The 15,538-nt window shown below is 39.9% G+C and overlaps 1 protein-coding gene across 1 annotated transcript; it reads left to right on the forward strand.

Moving 5' to 3' along the window:
- Window positions 1-14,606: 14,606 nt before the first annotated feature.
- On the forward strand, window positions 14,607-15,538 carry LOC118545340 (olfactory receptor 9G19-like). The gene is given in 2 exon segments (XM_036107499.2): window positions 14,607-15,390; window positions 15,393-15,538. Coding segments are annotated over 2 exon segments (930 nt in total).

A 15,538-nucleotide genomic window follows, 5' to 3' on the forward strand; every position in this document is an offset into this window, starting at 1 on the left:
GACCCCACTGTTTTCTCCCAAACCTGCCAGGAATGGCCAGCAATCCCTGTACTGGTGGATGAAAGATTACTCCAAACTTTGCCGAGAAAGAGAGGAGAAGGCAAGAGGGTCAATGCTCAGAGATGAAGACCCTTTGCTCTTCTTTGCTCCCACTTTTATTGGTCCTTCAGGGTATCCTTATCACTGTTTCTCAAGCACGTGATGTGTGACAAGGGGTCTTACTGAAACTGAGAGGATTTACAGGAAAGATAAGATATGCTAATCTGCGTGTTCTACTGAACATAGCTTAAGGGACAATGCATACATCTCTTAGATCACAGGGTGGCAGTTTGGGCTAAGAAAGCTTTGGGGAAGGTAACTCCCTGCGGCATTCCAACGGCAGAGTGGTCACAAAGGCCTTGGCATTCCAAAGGCCCATGCCCTTCTCCAAAACCCTCCCTTGCCCTCAGTGGCCTCCATGTTTACATTTTAGCAAGCCAGGTATTATGGCTGGCTTCATGCTCTACATTAACCTCAGCACAAACCTACAAACAGACCCACTTTATTCTAAGCCACCCACAGCATAGTTGAGGCCAGGTTGCAACTTCTGACGAGACTTTAGTAAAGACTGGAGGTAGTGAAGAGCTGTGTGATTCTGAGGGATGATGTGGGGCTACAACCTGGCTGCCTTGAGTCTGCAGGTGGCTTGCTTTGTGACTCCAGTAGGGCAATCCCATAGGACAAAGGAGTCCATCCATGGACCATTTGCCTAAGGCTTGGCAACTCCTGGAACAACATCACATGTAAGCCCTCACAGTTGGGTACTGGATGATTTTATCCAACCTGAGTTCACTTTTTCATCTAAAGGTGGTTTCCTGTGGAGTCTCAACCCAGAATTTCTAATTTAAGGAGAACATACTGAATCAACCACAATTCAGAGGGGTAGCATAAGTTCACACTTAGAAAAGAATAATTTATCCCCAAAGAATCATGTCTTTCAAATATGCCCCACACAGAGATAACATAACCAGTAGAAACATATAAGTGTTTAACTGAAAGAAGAGTTCCACAAAATATGCTTAGTTTTACTACCTGCAGTACATTTTGATTACTCAGTTTCAGGGACTGACCAACTGTGGTCTGGGGGCCAAATCCAGCCTGGCACCTGTTTGTGTACAGCTTGCAAGCTGAGAATGGATTTTACATTTTTAAATGGTTGGTTAAATCAATAGAAGAATAATATTTCGTGACCGTGGAAATTATTTGGAATTCAAATTTCAGTGTCCATAAAGTTTTGTTGGAATTCAGCCATCTTGTTACATTGGTTTTTCAATGGGAGCCCTATCGACATTTTAAGGACTGGATGACTCTTTGTTGTGGGCATTGTTGTTTGCATTGCGGATGGTTAAGTCACATCCTAGCCTCTTGCGTTAGAGGCTTGTAACATCCCCACCCTGGTTATTGAATCAAAAATGAATCTAGATGAGCTCTGTGGGGTGAAAACGTGTAAGTCAGAACCACTGGTTTGTGGTTTGGCTATGGTTGCTTTGTGACTACAAAAGCAGAGTTGAGTAGTTGTCACAAAGACAGTCTGCCAGCAAAGCCCAAAATATTTACATATTATATACCTTTTTATGGAAAAAGTTTGGTGACTCCTGCTTTACTTCTATTGTTTCTATTCTATTCTATTCTATTCTATTCTATTCTATTCTATTCTATTCTATTCTATTCTATTCCATTCTATTCTATTCCATTCCATTCCATTCCACTCCATTCTTTTTTATTCTACTTCTTTAAACAATGCTGGTCATGACCTACTAAACTAATTTTATTTCTCACTAATAGGACTCAACCTGTGGTTTGAGAAACTCTATTCCTAAGCAGCTCTGGAAAGGCAGTATACTGAATATTGGATAAGAGCATATGACTTACAACCAAGCTTGGGTTCATATTTTAACTGTGTTGCTTAATAGTTGTGTGAACCTGGCCAAGTTACTGAATCTCTCCAAGCTCCTATAACCACATACACAAAATGGGGATAGTAATAATAATAGATACAGAGTTAATGTTTGTAAGGCTAGGATGGGTCCATGGTATATACTGAGCACTTGTCATTTGCTACTGTCATTGGTGTTTGTATTAGGATCTTCCAGAGAAACAGAACCAATAGGGTGTGTATGGATAGATAGAATGAGATTTATGTAAAGAAATTGACTCATGGGATTATGGCGGCTGGCAAGTCCAAAATCTGCAGGGTGAGTTGGCAAGCTGAAGACCCAGGAATGAGCTGATGCTGTGGTTCAAGTCTGAAAGGAGTCTGCTGCCAAATTCCCTCTTGCTCAGAAAAGGTCAGTCTTTTATTCTCCTCAAGCCTTCGACGGATTCGGTGAGACCCACCCACATTACAGAGGGCAATCTCCTCAAAATTCACTGATTTAAATGTTGATCTCATCCAGAGATACTCTCCCAGAAACACCCAGACTAATGTGTGACCACATATCTGGGCACTGTGCCCCAGCCAAATTGACATGTGAAATTAACGATCACAGTGGTTACCATCGTGTCACCATAAAAGAGAGAAAAGTGATCATTGTTCAGAAAATCAAGCAATTGGGAAAGGACTGGGGTATCTCACTGGGGTTTGTTCAGACAATTTATTATTTTAAAATATAATACCGGGGGCACCTCGGTAGTTCAGTCGTTAAGCGTCTGCCTTTGGCTCAGGTCATGATCCCAGAGTCCTGGAATCGAGTCCCGCATCAGTCTCCCTGTTCAGCGGGAAGCCTGCTTCTCCCTCTGCCACTCTCCCTGCTTGTGTTCCCTCTCTTGCTGTCTCTCTCTGTCAAAAAATAAAATCTTAAAAAAATAAATAAAATATAATACTAATGAAAGTAAAATAAAAATTATAGGGACGATGTTTTGAATTTGCATAAATTTGTGTATTTCACAAATAATTTCTTTCCAAATTTTTGAATAGGAAACTCAAGTTTGCTTCCATGAGCACAACAGTTTTACTATAGGTTTTTGGTTGAAACTATTACGAACAATTCCTAATGAACAATTTTCACTCAGAATTTGAAAAAATTTGTACAGCAGTCATATTTATAAGAGCTGAAATTAAGTTTAGAGAAATGATATTAAAGATGTATTTCCTTTTCTCCTTTTTACAAATGCAATGTTGAGGTTTGTTAGTGTAATGAAAATGGAATTCAGATCCACTCTAATGCTGACATATGAATTTTAAACTCTGATGCATCTCTAATGTGAACATTCATGAGCTGTTAGACAGGCATGCAGCAGCCTAAACGTCAGTAAAATGACAATCAGATGAAAGCCACAGATATATCTGGTAAATACAAAGACAGACTTAGGAACCTACATGGAGCAACATTTGCCAGAGGCTCCACCAGGCCCACCTATTCACCAACACTTGCTTGACTGTATCTCCCTGGGCATCCGATGCAGGTAATGTCATGTAGCACCATCGTCCTTCTCTCCAGTGGGGCTGTGGAAGTGGTTGTTCAGGTGCCTGACTTAGGGCACAACAGTGTGTTTGCAGTGAAGCAGGGAGAGGAACAGTGAATGTAGGGGTTAGTCCCTCTGGGGCCCATGGAGCATGCCTTCAGACCCTCTCTGTGTGAACTGCTTTCTGAAAAATGCTTACAGAGGCTGCCCACAGTTGGAGTCTCCCAGGCCAGGGGGGGCCAGCTACCCCACCTTCGTCCTCATGTTTCTTGGCACAGCTATACTTTGCATGCTGGTGGAAAAGCTCTTTTTGTTCACCAATGTTCCCCTAGTGGAATGCCTGCTACAGAGTAGGTACTTAGTAATATTGTTGAATGAATGACTATAAGTTGTCCAATATTTAATATTATCATATTCGTCCTTATCTCAGCAGAAAAATCTTTGCTTTGTCTTTGCATGTCTAAAAAGCTGATTGACATTCATAGCAGCACTATTCACCGTAGCCCAAACCTGGAAACAACTCAAATATCCATTGAAGGATGATTGGATTTTGAAATGTAGCCTATCCATACAGTGGAATATTATCCAGCTCTGAAAAGGAATAAGATTTTTCTACATTACAACATGAATGAAACTTAAAGGCATTATGTTAAGTGAAATAAAAATAAAATGATATATACATGTGTTAAAAGCACTACATAGGGACAAAAGACAAAAAAAGAAAGAAAAGAAAGAAATCATCTAACTTAGTAGCAGTTATATTTGTGTGGTGAGACTGGCCAAACATGGCTTCTTAAAAAAATTTCTCTTTACATTTCTATAATGAGTTAAGAAAATTTTTTTAAAAAAGATTTCATATATTTATTTGACAGAGAGAGAGACAGTGAGAGAGGGAACACAAGCAGAAGGAGTGGGAGAGGGAGAAGCAGGTTTCCCGCTGAGCAGGGAGCCCAAAGCGGGGCTCGATTCTGGGACCCTGGGATCACGACCCGAGCCGAAGGCACACACTTAATGACTGAGCCACCCAGGCAGCCCCCCCCCAATTTTTTAATCTATTTAAAAACCCCTGGAAATCTCTTCAGAATGTCCACTTAATTCTCCACTGTCCTTTTCAAGGATAGTGACTCTCCTATTTATTTTTAATTGAAGCTGGGATTTGAGAAGAAGCCTGTTTTACCTATGTATTCTTCATTTTCAGTCAATAGCACTGTTTTAAGCATTGTCTGCCAATGTATAGACTTCAAGTATTTGATTTACTATTTGCTAGTGTAAAAGATACATTACCACTTCTGCCCCTTATCTTGATTTGCCTGATTTTATACCTGAGGCCCCTGTGCCATGGATTTTCTACCTGGTAAGAGGTTCTTAGGAGGTTCTGGGCCTCTGGACCCTCTGATGGGAAAGACTGTCGGGGGCAGGGGGAAAGAGCTGAAAGGGGGAATGAGGGTGGGGCTGGGGATGTGACATGCTTTCAGTTTTACATAAATTTGTTTTATAAAATTGAGATCCAACTAATACTCTGGAAAATATGTAAGTAACTATGTGAAAAGCCTGAAAGCATAAGGATCATTGATAACATAGATAAAGGACCATCAATCTTGTCCACATAAGATCAAGAAAATATTGGGCTCAGAAGATCATTGGTTATGAAGTCAAAGAAGTGGAGTTTTGGACTCTGTCACTAACCTTCATTGTGATCTCTAGAAGCTAACTTGCTTCTAGGAGTGCTTCACTTTCCTCATTTATAAAACAGAATTATAAGCATTTATGAACAATGAAATAAGGGTTACTTATGGAAGTTAAATAGTATAGAGATTTGTTGGCATTTATTATTACTGTTAATCAAAATAACTGGAAAGATATAGTCTCTATCCTCAGGAGATTTCCAACCAAATAAAGCATGGCTAATGTATAAATGACTAAAATTTATAACAATATAAAAGTCATAAGAAGCAAGTTCATGGCTTAATGGAGGCTCAAAGGAAAGAAGGAAGGAAGAGATATAGGAAGAAAAGAAAGAAGGAAGCTTCATATTGGATTAAGGCAGTGAATGATTTCACGGAGGATGTGATCCTTGAGATTGACAATAAAGGTAGGGATTGGAGGTCTAGCCATGGTGAGGATACCAGGTGGTGAGAAAGGCACAAGGAAGGGCTCAGTGATGTGACAGGGAAGAGATCTGATTTAGCTGAGATCATAGGAACTGTGAAGGAAAGGGGTAGGGGAAATGCATAGAAGATGAGATGGAGTCAGATCCCCTAAACAAAGTGGGGAGTTGGGGCATTATTCTTTCTATCTCAAGAAGCCAACACTTATCACTCCAGGAGACTGGAGGTTAGGGACTGGTAGGAGCTAGGACAATGGCCAGGGTGGCAAGAGTGATGGCCACACAATGAGAACACTTAATATCTGCTGAGCTCTTAATTTTCCACTTCAGGCACTGCTATTTAACCTGCTGTTACATTGGAAGGGACTAAAACAGGAGTTTTAAATTTAACTTGTTCAAGATCAAGAGACAGTGTTCCAACCTAGAGGTGTCCGTGTACAAGACACGTGTTCTTTGACACAGCCAAGATATGAATTACAGCCTTTCCAACTACAGCTTCTGTTTTTTTAAATTTTATTTATTTATTTATTTTTAAATTTTATTTTATTATGTTATGTTAGTCACCATTCATTACATCATTAGTTTTTTTTTTTTTAAGATTTTATTTATTTATTTGACAGAGAGAGAGACAGCGAGAGAGGGAACACAAGCAGGGGGAGTGGGAGAGGGAGAAGCAGGCTTCCTGCCGAGCAGGGAGCCCGATGTGGGACTCGATCCCAGGACCCTGGGATCATGACCTGAGCCGAAGGCAGACGCTTAACGACTGGCCACCCAGGCGCCCTACATCATTAGTTTTTGATGTAGTGTTCCATGATTCATTGTTTGCGTATGACACCCAGTGCTCCATTCAATACGTGCCCTCCTTAATACCCATCACCAGGTTAACCTGATTTTTATAATTAATCTCCTGGGTTTGCCAGATATTGCTGAAATTGGAGTAAATTTTTGTTTTGTTTTGTAGGGCAGGGGTAAAATTGCAAGGAGACAGGATTGCAATCAAGGGAATGATCATGCTGGAAAGTGGCCCCCCTGCTCTGATCATTTACAAAGACATTGCCCATCCCCAGGCTCAGCCCTCCTTGTTTGCCTCCCTGTGCCAGGCCCTGGGAGCCGACTTTCAGGGTTGAACAGCAATTTTCACGCAGGAAGTTTTCATATTTAAAATTGCCTTGATTAATTAGTTCCTCTGAAACTTGTTTAGGAGTGAAATAAATTCTTTCGAGTTTGGTAATTGCGGATCTCTGAGCACCCAATCAATCCTAATGATGCCCAAGGCAACTTGTTAGAGAGGAGATCAGTGACAATGTCAGGTCTCGAAGCCTCGGTCTCACACCGGCAAGAAGAATGTAGGTTAGCATTTTGCTGTAATGGTTTCTCTGAAGAGTTAACTACTGATGGCTCAGGCTTCAAACTCACATATAGTTTTTTTGAGTCACAGAAATGTTAGAAGTGAGAACTGCCTTACACACGCGCTAGGCTGAGCCCTTTCTTTTGTTGAGTGAGGAACTGATCTGCTCAACGTCACGGAGTTAAAGGCACAACTCTGTCAATAACCTGGTTCTCTGAGTATCCAGAGCAATTATTCCTTGTTGGGTACCATGACACCGCTTCCTGAAAAAGGAAGGAAAGAAAGAAGGCAGGCAGGAGAGGAGGAAGGAAGTGAAGGAAGAAGGAAAAGCTCCAATAGCTCTCACACTGGGAGGGAGTATTAGACATTTTATGATTAACTCATGACTATTTCCTTTTATTTATTTATTTATTTATTTTTAAAGATTTTATTTATTTATTTGACAGAGACAAAGACAGCGAGAGAGGGAACACAAGCAGGGGGAGTGGGAGAAGGAGAAGCAGACTCCCCGCTGAGCAGGGAGCCCGATGCGGGGCTCGATCCCAGAACCCTGGGATCATGACCTGAGCCGAAGGCAGACGCTTAACGACTGAGCCACCCAGGCGCCCCACTATTTCCTTTTATTATGTTATGTTAGTCATCATACAATACATCATTAGTTTTTGATCTAGTGATCCACGGAGATAACTATGTTCTTATGGAATTTTAGAAACTTGTGATACAACAGTAAAGGAGAATTTTTTAAAAAGAGAGTCAGTGCTTTTCGTACTGTCTGATGAAGCCAATAAAGAGAAGGAAATAGTTTTGAGCACTCAGGGAAATAATGGCACTAGCTTAAGCCTTTACCTCTACTCTGTTCTCTTTTTACCCATTTTTAAAAAATTAGATCTTTTCTGTGAGAAAGCTACCTCTTAGAAAGGTCTCCCTCTAAGGAGCACCTTTCACAGCACCAGAAAAACTGCAATTTCTGAAATTTTAGTGCCTCACCTCCTCAAGAAAGATGTAAAATGCACTGCAATGTTCAAAATAAAGAAATGAAACATCAGGAACAATATTAATATTAGTTCTAAATTTATATATTGATTATTGTGTATTCTAAACAAGGTTCTAAACACTTTACATGTATTAACTGATTGAATGATTCACAGGTTTAAATGCAGTTGCTGACATTTTCTGTTTTTTAAAAACAATTTTATTTCTTAAAGAACTGTTATTTCATACATTTTTCATTTTTCTATTGTATGTTGTTGAGGAAAGTTCTCCACTGCTCTACACAGGTTTTTCTCTCTTTGAATGGTTTAAGGTTTGAAGGAGTTAATATCCATAAAATGCTCCATGCTGTGCCTGGTATTTCACAAACACTTAGAATTGTAACTTATTCCTCTTTTTAAGATTTGAGAATGGGGGTCAGGTGTGGAGTGCCCCTGAGTTCCCGATGTTACACACTGTAATTTGTACGGAGTGCATTGGGTTGGTGATCACCTAGTACAAAGTGCAGGGAGTGATTAATTTTGTTGGTGCAGGGAGTGTGGGGAATGCCAAATGTATTAGTTTAACTTCTGGCTTGAAGCGTGTGGCTTGAGTAGAAGCCAGGTAGAGTAGCATGCAAGAATATTCTAAGCATGAGGGGCAGCATGCCCAAATCCAAGGAGAGGTGGTAACAGTAGAGGCTTCTCCATGCAACGGCCCAAGTTCTGAGGGCCTGCATCATCGAGGGCATGGTGGTGGTGAGGAGCAGAAGTGGCTGAACAGGAAGGATGTAACTTACGAGCCTTTGCATCTTGCAGAGGACCTTGACACATTATCTTGTCAAGTTGCCCTATTAGTCTGAGGTTGTTGAGATGGACAGGTGACTTATAATAGAATCACAAACAACAATGGTAACATTTTTTTTTTTTTTCTGATTTAGTTTCTACTTATAGAAGTGTTAATGACCCACTCTAATCTGTCCAGTCATTTTTTTGGGGGGTGTCCTCCATTATGCAAGAGTCTCTTACTAAATTTGAAGAATGAGGTCAGTGAGTATGATCCTATTCCTTCTTTCTATCCTTCTAAAAATGGCCTCTGGTCCCTCCTTGACACATTGCACCAAGCATCTCTGTCCTTTTGCAATCTCTGTGTGTTTCCTAGCAATTCCAGGTGCTCCATGATGTTCTCCACCTCTCATCCTCCATGAGCTCTCCATCCATCCTATGCTTCAAGATTGGCCATGTGTGATGAGCATTGCTCAGATTGTGCTGGACGGAAGAAGTGCTCTTCCACCATCAGTGGAATGCTGATACAATCTTTCTAAGTCACAGCATGGGAATGACCTGTAGGTTTTACAGAGACTCAAAGATATATATAGCACTTTGCCTGATATAATATTGTCTCTTAAAATGTCAATGGCTTCACATTGTCCATAGGATATACTCCACAGTCATTAACAAGGTCTTCCCAGTCCTATGCTGTCTGGTCTTGCCCACCTCTCCTGCCTAATTCAGTGCTGCTCTATTTATCTGTTTATCAGGGTCCAGCTACCCTGAACTTCCTTCACTTCCTTGAATCCACAGTACTTTTTTTTCAACTCTGACGCCTGCACTTCCTATAATCACTGTAATACTGCTCTCCCCATCCTCCTGGTAGCCTGTCACCCCATCTTTGTCACCACTTTACCCAGTGAACTCTTGTTCCTCTTATCCTTTATTTCTAAGTTTAATATTAGCTCCTCAGATAAACCTTCCCTAAGGTTACACACTATGTCAGGTCTTATAATACAACCTGTGGACACTTTATTATTATGCCTTTATGACACTAGTCTTAATGTATAAATATAATATTATATAATTATTTGATTTCTTCCCCCATAAGGCAGTAAGTTCCAAAAGAACGGGCACTATATCTCTCTCTATTTTATTTTAATTTTTACTTATTTTTTTATTTTTAAGTGATATTTATTAAAACCTTTTTATATGTTATCTTATTTCATCCTCACTACAATTATATGGGGAAGACAGGCTATTTCCATTTTATAGATAGGAAATCTGAGGCTTACTGAGTTTAAGTGCCTGTTCCTGATCACACAAATAGTGAGTTGTAGACTTGGGGTTCACACTTAGGCAATCTCTGTCCTGGGCTTGCTTCTTAACCATGATAAGCTCACCTAAGACCATACCTTGACTCATAGTTATATCTCCCCCAACATCTAACTCAGTGCTGGATACCTAGGAGTTGCTTGATAAATATATTTTAAATGGATAAATATAATTATGTTCTGATGTAGAGATAAAGTTTGCTCTAACCATGTGGCTTTGCTTCTGTCTCTCAATTTCATTTCTCAAATCCCATCTCTCAATTTCCTTGTTTGCAAAAGGGCACATTTTATTAAGTGGTACTCAATATGGTTCAGAGCTAAAATTCTAGTCTTCATTATCTTCATTATTACTATTGTAATTATGGACTACAAATAATTCCTGAGCATCTATCATACGCAGACAATTTTATTGGTTATTTTTCGCTGAATTGTTTTATATCAAATGCACAAATGAAACTCACAAAGGAAATGGACTTTACAGGTTAATTAGACCAATTATATTCATGATAAATGGTCTCTCCCTTTTTCATTCCAGAAAGGTAACTGAGCATTGTAATTGTTCACTTGGCACCAGAATACCACATGAAGATCTGATTTGCTTTTAGTGGCATATCCCAAAGGGAATCTCAGGCTTATATTTTCTCCCGGCATTGTTACCATTGGAAGGAGGATTCCTGTGGAGTGAATAGAAAGCACTTTTTTTTTTTCTAAGATAACATGAAAAATTGTGGACTTGAGTTGAAATTCAAATGAAGTCATTATTTACATTCATGAAGTAAGTATTGTGTTTAGCCAGAGGAATCCCATCAGTATATCACTATATGGACAAAAAACCCCTACAATTCTTAATATAATCAAACCATAACATAGTTTGACTTTGTGAAATACAATAAGGTCTTCTTCCTTATTAACATATGTGATGAAAAAAGGTGAAATGTCTCCAAATGTCTTGTGTTCAGTTCCTATCTTTTTCAGTGAAACAGGCAATTAGATGTGTATGTGACAGATGTTTTCATTCTCATGAACCTTCCGTAGCTCTATGTTGTGTGTGGTCCACTGTTGTCTCTCCTTGTATTTTGCAGGAAACTTATTAGCCCTTAAAGTAAGTCAAACTATAGAAATATTAACTTGAGTCAACATTTTCATGACCTTAAAACATTTCTTTTTCTATGTTAGGCAGTGCATGGAATAGGAGCTCCTTAAGAGAAGGAGTACAATTGTATCTATCGTCTACTATCTATCATCTATCTATCTATCATCTCTCTCTCTCTCTATCTATCTATCTATCATCTATCATCTATTATCATCATCTATCATCTATGTCTCTACCTCTATTTGTATGTAATCTATCTATATTTATTTCTCTATATCTATCTGTACCTATATCTGTATCTATTTGTCTCTATTTTTTCACTCTCTTTAATATCTAAATTCTTTATACAGAAATATAGATATAGATATGATGGCAGGTACATGTGGCCTGGAGAAGACTGAGCACTCAGAGCTCAGTTCTTTGTAGATGACCGCTCACAGAAGCATCTACCTCTTAGAAAGGTCTCCCTATAAGCAGGTGTTTGAAAGATGGGGAAGAGAGATATTTTATGGGGAGGTTTCTGAGCATCCCATGACTCTGACAAGGCATGCAGCCAGGTTTAAGTCTACAAATGAATGACAAATACAGGTAGCTCAAAAAAGCTCTTTTTTTGTGTGTCTCCATATATAAGAATACTATTCAATATATTTTGCATTATATTTCACTCATTCTTTTCACAAGGATTCTTGGAAGAAATGATTTCAAAGTTGGTAATAAGAATGGTAATGTTTTGCTCAAATTCTTGGCTGATTTACTTGTCTTTTGGATGCTACTAATTGTATAAATGGGCTGGTGAAAAATTTTGAGGCCAGTTTGTGGTCTGCACAGAGCAGTGGATTGGACTTGCTCATGTACAACATGTTTTATTCTTGCCTCTCTCTATTATATGTACTGGTCTGGATTTCCCTTTGCACATTTTCTTATTTATGCTATTTACCTGTGTCTTATGTCTCACCCTAGACACCTACAACCCTCTGTTAATTTGTAAAAGTGTTGACATACATGTTCACATATGTATATATTAACATGTATGTTTATTTTATTTTTAATAACTGGAGAGGCAAACAGGAGAAATCGGGGAAGAAATGTCTCTTGCAATTTTCATTCCCAGTATAATTCTGAAGTCAAGCCCAGCAATTTCCCAGCTTGTGTAAAAGCCACATATTGAAGAAGGGGAAGTTTCTGCATGGCAACACGTGAAACTCTAAGGAGTCATAGCATAGGTACAGTTGGAAGTCCTTGGGAGGTAAAGCAAACATATCTGAAGGACAAGATTACTGAGGTGAAGAAACTGTGAAGTCATAGAGAATGCAATTCATAGTTTTAACTTCCAGTTTTCAAAGTGCTTAATAACATTTGTGATCTCTTGAAGGCCCACTGAACTAAGGAAAGTAGGTGAGACAATAGTTTTTTTTTTTTTTTTTAAGATTTTATTTATTTATTTGACAGAGAGAGCACAAGTAGGCAGAGAGGCAGGCAGAGGGAGAGGGAGAAGCAGACTCTCCACTGAGCAGGGAGCCCAACGCGGGGCTCGATCCCAGGACCCTGGGATCATGACCTGAGCCGAAGGCAGCCACTTAACCGACTGAGCCACCCAGGTGCCCCGGTGAGACAATAGTTTTAAGTATACCATGTAGCATATGAGCAAAATTAAATTTTTTTTTCCTCAAGCATAAGAGAATTTTATTTTTATTTTTTTTAAAGATTTTATTTATTTATTTATTTATTTATTTGAGAGAGAGAGAGAGAGACAGCGAGAGAGAGCACAAAAGCAGGGGGGAATGGGAGAGGGAGAAGCAGCCTTCCTGCTGAGCAGGGAGCCCAATGTGGGGCTCGATCCCAGGACCCTGGGATCATGACCTGAGCCGAAGGCAGACACTTCACCAACTGAGCCACCCAGGTGTCCCTCAAACATAAGAGATTTATAAAGCCTTGGATCTAAAGCAGAAATATTAACTCAGAACCCTGACAGTGATAACTTAGCACTTTTTTCATTGTGCTGTGCTGGAGCTGTAGGCATCCTGGGGGCTTAACAGAGACAAACAGAGATGGTGCTTTCCCCTTTGCTGGCAACACGCCTGCCTCCTGGGTCTGCCTCAGAAGGAAAGAAGACTGTCAGAGGTTGAATTCCACAACTTCCCGTATTAACAAATCATCATCAGCTTGGTGGCACAAAACAACACAAATTTTTTTTGTCACAGTGCTGGAGGTCAGAAGTCCAAACTCAGTATCGCTGGGCCAAAATCAAGGTGTTGGCAAGGCTACTCCCCACCCAGAAGCTCCACTGGAGCATCCAGGTTTGCCTCGCAGGCCTGATGTGCTGGCAGCCCCCATGGTACTCTCACTCCAGTCTCTGCTTCTGTGGTCACACTGTCCTCTCCTCCTCCTGTGTCTGTAGTCAGATCTCCCTCTGCCTCCTTCCTATAAATGTATTTGTGATGGCATTAAGGGCCCACCCTGATAATCTCCCCAACTCAAGATTCTTAATTTTGAACTTAATGAGTCTTTCCCCATATAAAGTAAATTCCCAGGCTCCAAGAACTAGAACCTGGATATCTTTGCAGGCCATATTCAGCTTACTGTATGGCTCCAAACCATTCAGTATGGCCAGTTTGGTGTTTTGTTTTGTTTTAACTCTTTATAGGAAATTCAACCACATTATGAACACAATCATTCATTGATTAACATTTTGCTTCCTTTCAGCATCCATTTGAGTGTCATTCAGGTAGCAATGGCTCACAGTCCTATTATCAAAGAAAAACTATTATTCAAGTTACACACATTTTACTTTATGCATAGCTGTGTTCTTGGTTTTGTGGACAAAAAGTTGAATAAAATATAATTATTGCTTTCAAGGAAATTATAGTAAATGCATTTCCAAGGATATTCCAAAATATGATTAGAATAACAAAAGAATGCTTCTTCGTGTAATACTCTAGTAAAGACAAAAGGAGTCAATGACCAGCAGAGAAACCAGAACATTCCTTCAAGTTTCCTTTTTCTTATCTTTCACAAGGTGTTCAATCAAGTGCAAAGAGAAAAGATAAACAATTCAATCATCCTCTCTGGAAAAGGAGGAAAAATTAATTGAAAAATATACGGTGACAGGGAATAAAAAGTACAGCATAGTGAGTATTGTAAATGGTATTTTAATAGCGTTGTATAGTGACAGATGGTAGCTGCATCTGTGGTGAGGACAGCCTAATGTAGGAACTTGTTGAATCACTATGTTGCACACCTGAAACTAATGTAATTAGTGTAATTGTGTGTCAACTATACTCAAAGAAAAAAATAGGGTGACACACACAACGTCATGTGCATGATAACTGATCTCCCACAACAACATAGAACTGATTTCTCAGTTGTCTGAAAAGAGTGATATCCACTATGGCATGAACATGTCTCACAATGAACAACATACATGCATCAGTTGGGTATTTCAGTGATCTAAAATGGCAAATGATAGGGGAAGTTGATATATTGATATACTGACATATTTATTAATCTTTTCACAGAAAAGGACCATAAACACCCAAAATCAATGGATGAGAAAAATTCCACCAAAGGGAAAGAGTTTATACTTTTAGGGTTCACAGCAGACTTGTGGTTACAGAAAGTACTCTTTGTCATTTTCCTCATCATCTATGTCACCAGTCTCTCAGGGAACATCACCCTGATTTCTCTGATCTGTGCTGATTCCTGGCTCCACACAGCCATGTATTTCTTCATCGGGAATCTTTCGTTCCTGGATATCTGGTACTCCTCTGTCTATGCTCCCCAAATTCTTATGACCTGCATCTCGGAAGACAAAAGCATCTCCTTTGCTGGCTGCCTAGCTCAGTTCTTTTTCTCTGCTGGGTTGGCATACAGTGAATGTTACCTGTTCGTCGCCATGGCTTATGACCGCTATGTGGCCATCTCCAGCCCTCTGCTTTATTCGCAGGCGATGTCCTCAAGGTTATGTGCAAGTCTTGTTGCAGCTTCATACCTTGGTGGCTTTCTTAACTCAACCATCATTACCAGTGAGACATTTACCCTGAGCTTCTGTGGGAGCAATGTCATTGATGATTACTTCTGTGATCTGCCCCCTCTTGTCAAGCTGGCCTGCAATGTGAAGGAGAGCTACCAGACTGTGCTCTATTTCATACTGGCCTCCAATGTCATTGCTCCCACTGTGCTCATCCTCACCTCCTCCCTCTTCATCATTGTTGCCATCTTGAAGATCCGCTCCACCCAAGGCCGTCTAAAGGCTGTCTCCACCTGTGGCTCTCACCTGACAGCTGTCACCTTGTACTATGGCTCTATTCTCTTCATTTACTCCCGACCAGCTATGCCCTGGAAAGGGATAAAGTGGTGTCGGTGTTCTATACTGTGGTGATACCGTTGTTAAATCCTTTGATCTATAGCTTAAGAAATAAAGATGTTAAAGATGCTCTGAAGAAAGTGTTGGATAGGGCACCATTTTTTAAATGA

This window comes from Halichoerus grypus, chromosome 11 (assembly GCF_964656455.1).
Source record: "Halichoerus grypus chromosome 11, mHalGry1.hap1.1, whole genome shotgun sequence".
Classification (NCBI taxonomy): Eukaryota; Metazoa; Chordata; class Mammalia; order Carnivora; family Phocidae; genus Halichoerus; species Halichoerus grypus.